Consider the following 9,622-nt stretch of genomic DNA (forward strand, 5'->3'; position numbering starts at 1 on the left):
CATCTCCAGCAGACAGATACGAGAGGCCCATCGTCTGACTGTGTCAGCTGGCTGGAGCTGACGCCACGCCAACACGCGTCAGCTGCCAGGTAGGCAGATATAACGAGGCACCCGGATTCCCGAGCCGTGCCCGGCGCGCGATAGCCATTCGTATCCCGCGGCGCCCGCGGCGGCCAGTCGGCCACGCCCCCGCCCCGCCCCGCCCCGCCCCCGCTCCGAAGAATCGCAGCCCGCCCGCGCGCACGCTCGGCCTATCGCCACCACCACGCGGCACCGCTACAGCTCGAGAGAGGAAGAGGGGGCAAAAAATCTCCCGCCACCACCGGGAGCTTCGCGTGAGCCGCTTGCTCACCGCCCGCGCGAACACGCCTGCAGAACCCTCTCTCTCTCCCTCCCTCCTTCTGCAACCATGCTCCTGCACTTGCTTCCGCTCTCCTGCCCCGCGCCGCCGTTACACCTGCGCGGGACCGGCGGCTCGCCGCGGGTCCGGGCCGGGGGCAGGGCCAGGACGCGGGCTCTGCGGGGGACGGACGTGGAGCCGGAGACACCTCCGCGAAGGCGCCGCGGCTGCGATGGCCACGATCCGCACGCGGACGGGAGCGGTGGAGACACCGGGGCGCTGCTGGCGTCGGTCAGGAGGCTTCTGTTCTCCGAGGCGCCGGCGGCGGAGGAGGAGCAGGGGCAGTTCCCCAAGCGTTGGGCCATCGTCTTCCTCTGCTTCTCCGCATTCCTGCTCTGCAACATGGACCGCGTACGTCTCACTGCTGGGGTGCTGCTACCCCTGCTCTCTGCACTTCTTACTAAAGTATCGCCTGCTTGCATGATTGATAGTGCCCCACAACCGATCAAGCCAGTAGGCAATAGGCATCATGCATGTTCTAGAATCCGGCACGAACTTCAATTTGACTGTTTCGAGTGCTTGCCTTGAGTATATATAGTGTGAGATGGGGTGTTCAATGTCCCATTAGTTCTGCAAAGACGGTATCCTTTGTTTGTGTACCTCGCTTATTCAAAGCTGAGAGGTGATTCTAGGCTCTTCAGATAACCAAATGCTTTGGCAAATCAACCAACCATTGTGACTAGTGTGCACAACTTGTTCATCTTTCGTGGCATGTACAAGTTCTCAACTCATTCCAGCCTTTGCTGCCATATATAGATTACTTCTGGTCTTATTCCTGTACCTGTTATTACTTACAGCAACTGGAAACCAATGGTAAAATGTATTGCAGTTATTTCCAAGGAGTGCATGAACTGTAGTGTCACTTTGTTTGTGAGACCTTTACATTTATATTACCATCATTTGCAGGTAAATATGAGCATTGCTATTCTGCCTATGTCCGCAGAGTATGGTTGGAACCCACAGACTGTTGGTCTCATCCAGTCATCTTTCTTCTGGGGTTATCTCCTAACTCAGGTCGGTAACAGAAATTCTTGCTTCTTGCGAGGACTCTGTATTAGGAATACAAGCACAAATTTTACTATATGATCTTAGCCCTGTTTTCGTCGCAGATAGCTGGAGGAATATGGGCAGATACTGTTGGAGGAAAGACTGTCCTTGGTTTTGGTGTGGTTTGGTGGTCCATAGCTACAGTTCTTACTCCTGTTGCAGCAAAGCTTGGCTTGCCATTTCTTCTTGTTGTGCGGGCTTTCATGGGAATTGGTGAGGTAAGCCTTGATTACTCACTGATATACAGCAACTCGTCAATTCCTCTATCATCCAAGTTTAAAGACTTCTTGAGGGTATGAGTGATAGTGGAGTTCAATGTAGGGTGACTTCTCCCCTAGGCTTCTTCCTTTTGTCTGAAGGAATTACCTTTGATTCCTTAAAATGATTGCTGTGCTTAAGTTGGTGGTTGTAGACCTTTGAAAGTTAGATTCACAGGGAGCTATGCACTCCTGCAGTCCTGTTCTCTCACTGTTGAGAACTCATCCTACCCTTACCCAGCTATGACAATTGACGAACTTCTTTCAGTTGCTTAAACCTGCATGTTTTGTTATTTACATCATCGATACACTTGTCTGATAAAACATATACATTCTTTCCTCAGGGGGTTGCCATGCCTGCAATGAACAATATTCTTTCGAAATGGGTTCCTGTATCAGAGAGGAGCAGATCATTGGCTCTTGTGTATAGTGGAATGTACCTTGGGTCAGTTACAGGACTTGCATTTTCCCCCTTGCTGATACATAAGTTCGGTTGGCCATCAGTCTTCTATTCATTCGGGTCCCTAGGGGCTGTTTGGGTCACGACATGGGCAACTAAGGTATTCTTATCTTCAGGTGTTGCATTATATATATGAAATTGTTCCAGTGATGCAAATATTGTCCTCTGATCTCATTGTATCATTTTTTAATGCTATTGCACTTTTCTTTTTAAGGCATATAGTTCCCCACTTGAAGATCCTGGAATCAGCGCTGCAGAAAAGAAGCTTATTTCTAGTCAGAGCACAGCAGGCGAGCCTGTTAAAACAATTCCGTGGAGATTAATATTATCAAAACCACCTGTTTGGGCACTTATAGTTTCTCATTTCTGCCATAACTGGGGAACTTTCATTTTACTCACTTGGATGCCCACATACTACAACCAGGTAACACTAGACATCAAATTTTCCACCTTGAGATCATGAACTTTTACCGTTCGTGCATTACAAAGTTGCTTTGAAAACTTTGAAAATAGGTTCTGAAATTCGACCTTATGGAATCTGGCCTTTTCTGCGTTCTTCCCTGGTTCACGATGGCAGTTTCTGCAAATGTTGGTGGTTGGATTGCAGACACACTTGTCAGTAGAGGAGTATCTGTGACAACTGTTCGGAAGGTAAAGTGCTCCCTTGTCTTCAACTTCATAAAATTGGGCACCAGATTTTAGACAAATCCTGAATTTTACGCTCCACATAGAACCATCCAACTGAAACTGTATGATGAAAAAGTTAGTAATCACTATGCATTCTGGGTGATGAAATTTCATCCAGTGGCCAGATGAAATTTCTTTTTCTCACGCATACTGAAGAATTTTCTTTCCATTGTGTCATATGTATTTTCACGTTTGACAGATCATGCAATCAATCGGATTCTTGGGGCCAGCATTTTTTCTAACTCAACTAAGCCATGTCGACTCGCCTGCCATGGCGGTATTGTGCATGGCTTGTAGCCAGGTAATTATCCATCTTGGCCATTTTTTTAGGGTGAGAGAACAACACAGTTTCATATAACAACCTTTCTTTATGATTTACCATTGTGTTCTGAGCATAGCATGTTGATTGCATTATGTTTTTTCCAATGTCAGGGAACCGATGCATTCTCGCAGTCTGGTCTATACTCAAACCATCAAGATATAGGCCCTCGATATGCAGTAATCTCTTCCTCCATGTTCTATAGAACGTCTTATTTCATGCAAAATTTATAACCTCGTTATTGTTGTGTGCAAAATTGGACTTTACCGTGATAGTTGAAGGTTGAAAATTGGACTTCACCCTAAATGTAACTGAATCCATGAGGCACTAATCTTTGGTCTCCTCCTGTCTTTCAGGGTGTACTGCTTGGTCTTTCCAACACGGCTGGGGTCTTAGCTGGTGTATTTGGCACAGCAGCAACAGGATACATCTTGCAGCATGGTATGGCCTAATCTCACTCTCGTGCATTGCACACTATAGCAACCAATTTTTAAAACCCAGTTCGCTTATGAAACTCCACCTCCTAATTCCTAAAAAATGCAGGTTCTTGGGATAACGTATTCGAGTTATCAGTAGTGCTTTATCTGGTAGGGACTTTGGTATGGAATGTATTCTCAACTGGCGAGAAGATTCTTGATTGAAGGGTGTACATAGTGTGCTTACAGTTCGAAGTGACAAATTCACTCGGATCGACAACTTAACCCCTGGACACAATACACTTTAAGACAACAAATGTGTCATTGCGCAGCTCAGCTCTTGGATGAGGCAACATGATATTCGTACATCTAATATCAATGCATGCAATGCCCAGCACGAGAAGTATCAAGGCTCCACATCCCAGCACGAGACCAGATGAAGCATATATAGATGAGTTGAGCAATGCACCCCTTCCGGACATGCCACTGTATATTGTGTTGAGCATAGGTATCATGTACATCATAGTAGAAAGATTCATCATACACAGTAGTCTTTTTTGACTTGTTACGATTTTTTCCTCTTGAATAGCTTCCTGTAACAGCCCGACGTAGATCAAAATAAGGAAACATGGAGAAGGGGCTACTACTGATGCAAACTTTTGATGAATATTTATCCATTTGTTGACTCAGTTTTTACTATGGCAAATTGTTACAATATTTGTATCATTGTTTGGTATTTCCTCATAGATGAAGTGAAGTTCAACCTGAACTGTTTGACCATAGTGGCTATCCTCAGTAAAAATTACAGACCGAAGCGAAAATCAACTGAAACTACCAAAATGGCAAATAATATTTTACACGGTTCCAGTTCATAGATAAATCATATGGTACATTGCATAGTCGGTTCACTGGACCATCAGTCCAAGAGGTCTCAACTGAACTACAAGACTTCGATAAGACTATTTACAAGGCGTGAGTTGCCACCACCCAGCTTTTTTACTTGCAGGCACGCTACAAGCTACCAATACCAAGCTACCTGGCAATCTGGCATGCTTTTCTAGTTTTCTACCAGGTGCTCCAATAAAGTTTTGATCCGCTGATGTCCATGTCGCGTGTGCGATGAGCTGCTTGGCACCTTCAACAGTTCGTGTCATACATTGCAAGTCCTTGGATTATTGTCGAAACTGCAGTGAGGTAAGACAACGTATAGGACACATTTGTGTTGCTTATCTTGTTTTGCTTATAGATAAGTTGATTATTTGAGTGATTCATAAAGTTTCACAAAATCACATTACAGCTATTTCTAAGTGACAGCAGCCAAGTGAGCAAGTGCAACTAGTCCATACGTGTCCTCAAGAAATCAAAAGAAATAAACACTTCGTAAACCATATTATGTGTCACTTAAACTTCATTCGGCATATAAATACATCAATTGGAGAATCATTATATATCGAAGTCTGATACTGCAGCACAGATGGTATAATCCATGAAAGATCACGGTAGATGCTGAGTATATTTTTCTAACATTCAGCAACATAAAAGACATCTGTAAACCTCATATCAGACATAAACTTAATTGAGGTTCCTCATAAAACGACTTTGTAAATTCAAGTGGTATTAGTTTAAGGTTGTCGGAATAGCATGGCTACATGCTAATAGTCCTCGTTCTCTAAAAGATGAAGAATATGCAGAAAGGCAGGAAGCAAGAAAATCAGTATTTAAAAGTGAATTTACAAGGAGTTTGTATATCATACTTGCTCAATGGTATGCGCTCAAAAGGCCCACTAGTTTGGATTGTGCCGCAAAGATTGTTGTTTGAGACATCTCTGGAAGCATGCGCACACAGGATGAGGTTATTAACATGTAAAGAAAGACATGCAATTCAGCAAATACATAACAGGAAGCTGAAAGACTTACATCACTTTGAGGTTAGAGATTGTTGTCAGTTCCCGTGGAACTGGACCAGTCAAGCGGTTGTCATTAAGTCGCCTACAATGCAAGAACATGAAAAGATGACATAAGACATGATTAAAATGATACCGAGTGCCACAGACTGTAAAGATAGAATACTAAGGTTGAGTTCGAACTAAAGTATCAGTTCTCACAGGAATACTAAGGATTTTAGCTTGCCAAGTTCTTTTGGTATGGTCCCTGTGATGTTGTTGTTATACAAGTCCAAGCTGATAAGGCTCTTCAGATTCCCAAGCTCAGCTGGGATAGTGCCCTGAATATTATTTTTGTAGAGTTCACTGCAACAATTAAGATTTAAGAATAATGTCAGAGCACTTATACCAATGCAAATTTCAACCACAGTGGATTTTGAAACACTATTCAGAATTTAATGGATGATCAGTGCAGTGTGAGAGGATTAACTAAAAGATTAGCATATATACAATAAAACACGATGAAACTGTTTCTGTATCATAATGCACCACCTAAAGGCTGAGTAATGAAATATCAGATGACAATAGCTGTAAACAAACAATTCACGCAAAAACTACTGAAGTGTCTGTTTTACACCTCTGGTTTCCAGATTCCACAAATGAGGCTGAACAATGCCCACATATACCAGCCAGCTAAACTGCAGACATGAAGGACAAATGAGAGGATGTTTTTTGTGCTACTACTGGTAGTACTGCATGCATGTTACAAAGTACATGACATTTTGCCAGCTTCTTAAATTGGTTTACTTTCTCTAATATCAAATATCAGCAGAATTTCTCATTAAAGTTCAAAATTAAGAGCTACAGTGCTTTTCTACTGCCCTTCGTAAAGGAATTATCATAGTGGAATATGATGTAATAAGACAGATCTTGTAATACAATATCCTATGTAACCCTACACCTACCACAGATAAGGAACAATAAAGTATCAGTTAGTATAATTTTCCCTTAATTAAACTTATTGCGCAATTTTTACACAATGAATTGAACTAAAAATTAGAGATGGACAGTTCTCAAATATTCAATCAGTCGGGCCTAGTGCAAGCGGTAGAGTCTTACCGCCTGTGACCGGAAGGTCCCGGGTTCGAGTCGCGGTCTCCTCGCATTGCACAGGCGAGGGTAAGGCTTGCCACTAACACCCTTCCCTAGACCCCGCACAGAGCGGGAGCTCTCTGCACTGGATACGTCCTTTTTTTCTTTTGTTGGTCGACGCAATGTGTTAGCATAGCAACAACAGTATAACAAGTTCCAATTCCAAATCCACTAGCTACAGTGAATTTAGGAAGGTTTCGACATCCAAGCATGATATTCTAGTTTGATGTGAGACCATGAGAAGTGCTCTTTTTCTAAATTTTCAGAGCCTACCACAAAATCTATTTAAATGAACTTCACTAATAACCGATCTCTAGCACAAATCTCAGTAGGATCCCTTCACAGCTTACACATGAATCATATATGCATATGTTAATTCTCCTTACATGACTAAAAAATCTATGAGCAAAATTGCATGAGGGAAAATGGGAAATACAAATGAAACCATGGAAGAAGGATTAAGCTAGTTACACTTCTGACATGTCAAGGAATTGAAACTATTTGAAACTATATTCGTCACTCACCATCAAATGCAAATTGACCATGACATTTTCTTGTTTATCTGTTGTCATAGCATTTTTTTATTGTATTTTATTTTATTTTGCAAATCAACTTTATGCACACCTTGACTGTAAAAATAAAAAAGTAATATTTTGTCATACTCACAGATATTGCAGGTGCTCAAGGTGACCTAGTTCAGGAACAAGACTGCCCGGCAAATTTGAGTTACCCAAATCCCTACAAGATACACAAGTGTCAGAAAGAAAAGTACTTAATGAAAGAAATAGAATATAACCCGTGGTCATGTCATACTCACTTCATACAGATAAATACATGTGGCTGGTTGACCCAGCATTATTTGAGTGGGAAAAACCATAAGATGTCAATTAGGAGCATCGAGGCAATTTGTTGGTAAGTTAAGACAGAGTATGTCAGCAGCAGCACAACAATTCCATACACCCTTGTACCATACTGTTAGCTTGACATCATACAAGTAGCTGGTGCTTAATTATACATTTCTACTACACAGTGTTCAAATTTTTGTATGACAAATTTAGCGACCCAGGCATATAACATACATTGTGATGTACTATATATGATATAAACTTGTATAGACAGCACAATGATGTGTCACAGTGTCTGGTCATTTCTTAAAGAGAAAACTAACTAATACATTGATCTCAGTAGTCATTAAAACACAAACCAAAAAAGAAGGTGCTAGTTCCTAGTTTGCTACAGATAAATGATGACATATGAAAGCTGCATTAAATGAAACCATTTCCATGAAGCAATTGCTTTCAGCAACCCAAAATTATATGATAGCAGGCTTTGGACCCGATAATGTAACAGTAGGCAATTTATGTGCACAATGAAAGTGGTAGCATCAAGCAACAGGTAAACCCAAAGCTACAGTTGCATCAGCATCATTCTATAAGCATGCCATGAGCGTGTGATTACAGTAGATCTTGAACCAACATACAAGAAAAATCTATCTAGCTGAGTATACTTTTGACAATTATAGTGAGGGTAAAATTACCATTTGACTAGCATCTAGCCATTGAAGTGAATGTTCTTTTTTCAAAAGGCGGAAATGAAACAAGACAAGGAGGTCCTGGACCCTTAGGAATCGGTGACACGGCTCTTGTATGATTGCATGACTAGAATGTGAGTATTATTGACAAACAAGTGGTCAGTCACTCAGCCAAAATTTATTAGGTTGGTTAAAACTTGCCTTTTAATTAACCACAGAAGCTAAAAGGCAAGTTTTATAGGATGGCGATTAGAACTGCTATGTTGTATGGTGCAGAATGTTGGCCTACGAAAAGACGACATGTTTAACAGATAAGTGTCACAGAAATGCGTATGTTGCATTGGATGTGTGGTCATACAAGAAGGGATCGAGTTCGGAACGATGATATACGTGATAGATTAGGGGTAGCACCAATTGAAGAAAAGCTTGTCCAACACCGGTTGAGATGGTTTGGACATGTCCAACGGAGACCTCCAGAGGCACCGGTGCGTAGTGGAATCCTAAGCCAGGATAGTAATGTGAAGAGAGGCAGAGGAAGACCGAAGTTGACTTGGGTAGAGGCAATAAAATGAGACTTGAAAGGATGGAATATACCCAAAGACTTAGCCTTAGATAGAAGTGCTTGGAAGATAGCTATTTACGTGCCTGAACCTTGATTGCTTCTACTGGGTTTCAACTCTAGCCTACCCTAACTTATTTGGGACTTAAAGGCTTTATTGTTGTTGTTGTTGTTGTTGGTTAATGCTTAGTTCTATCACAGAACTTGCAGAAACATGAGCGTGCATCATGCAAACATGGGATGAGCCTATGAACTCAGTAGCATTACTATTTGCAAGCACATTCAACAACGGAATCAAGACTAACAGGAGCACCCAAGCGTGTGATGTCAAGGAACCAAGGAGGGGGCGCCAAGGAGCTCACACGCGGGTGACGCGGTTGTCACGGTTGCAGGTGACGTGGAACCAGGTGCAGGGGTTGACGAGCATGGGGCGTAGAGCGTATCACCCTCCGAGTTGGACGCCAACGCCACGTAGACAGGCAACAACACCGCCTCCGCGACCATCAACACCACAGCCGCCGCCCCGGCCATGAGCTGGCTAGCTAGGGTTTCGACTCCCGGGAGGCGGTGGCGAAGGGGAAGGGGCGTGGGGAAAGTGGCGCGGTGGGGGTGTAGCACTGCGGCTGTGACTGGTGATTAGTGAGGAGGGACAAGGAGCTCGGAAGTGGAACGGGTAAATATTCTTGAGGTGCTGTGGCCGCTTCTTGCTGCTTTGGATGGCTGGATCCGATGTTGGCTATCTATATGCGTTAGAGTGGACAGAACGATGGGAGTGGAATTAAACTAAGTACCATTTTAATCTACTCTAATACAAGTGGATTAAAATAGATACACATGCATCAAGCAAGGCCGAAGGAAATAAGTCTTCCTTCCTGTGGAGTTAAATAATCTCAAATTTAATCAACTAAACA

The 9,622-nt window shown here is 42.8% G+C and overlaps 1 protein-coding gene and 1 pseudogene across 1 annotated transcript; one reads left to right on the forward strand and one right to left on the reverse strand.

Moving 5' to 3' along the window:
* The first annotated feature begins 198 nt into the window (after nucleotides 1–198).
* Nucleotides 199–4,305, forward strand: LOC136451963 (probable anion transporter 1, chloroplastic). Its single transcript, XM_066452639.1, has 10 exons — nucleotides 199–751; nucleotides 1,307–1,414; nucleotides 1,510–1,665; nucleotides 2,049–2,264; nucleotides 2,379–2,588; nucleotides 2,678–2,815; nucleotides 3,051–3,152; nucleotides 3,284–3,349; nucleotides 3,527–3,611; nucleotides 3,714–4,305. The coding sequence occupies exons 1-10, from the start codon at nucleotides 410–412 to the stop codon at nucleotides 3,809–3,811; spliced, it is 1,521 nt and encodes a 506-aa protein (XP_066308736.1). The 5' UTR covers nucleotides 199–409; the 3' UTR covers nucleotides 3,812–4,305.
* Nucleotides 4,306–4,736: 431 nt separating this feature from the next.
* LOC136454517 (leucine-rich repeat protein 1-like) lies at nucleotides 4,737–9,242 on the reverse strand (annotated as a pseudogene).
* Between the last annotated feature and the right edge of the window lie 380 nt (nucleotides 9,243–9,622).

This window comes from Miscanthus floridulus, chromosome 5, assembly GCF_019320115.1.
Source record: "Miscanthus floridulus cultivar M001 chromosome 5, ASM1932011v1, whole genome shotgun sequence".
NCBI classification, from domain to species: domain Eukaryota; kingdom Viridiplantae; phylum Streptophyta; class Magnoliopsida; order Poales; family Poaceae; genus Miscanthus; species Miscanthus floridulus.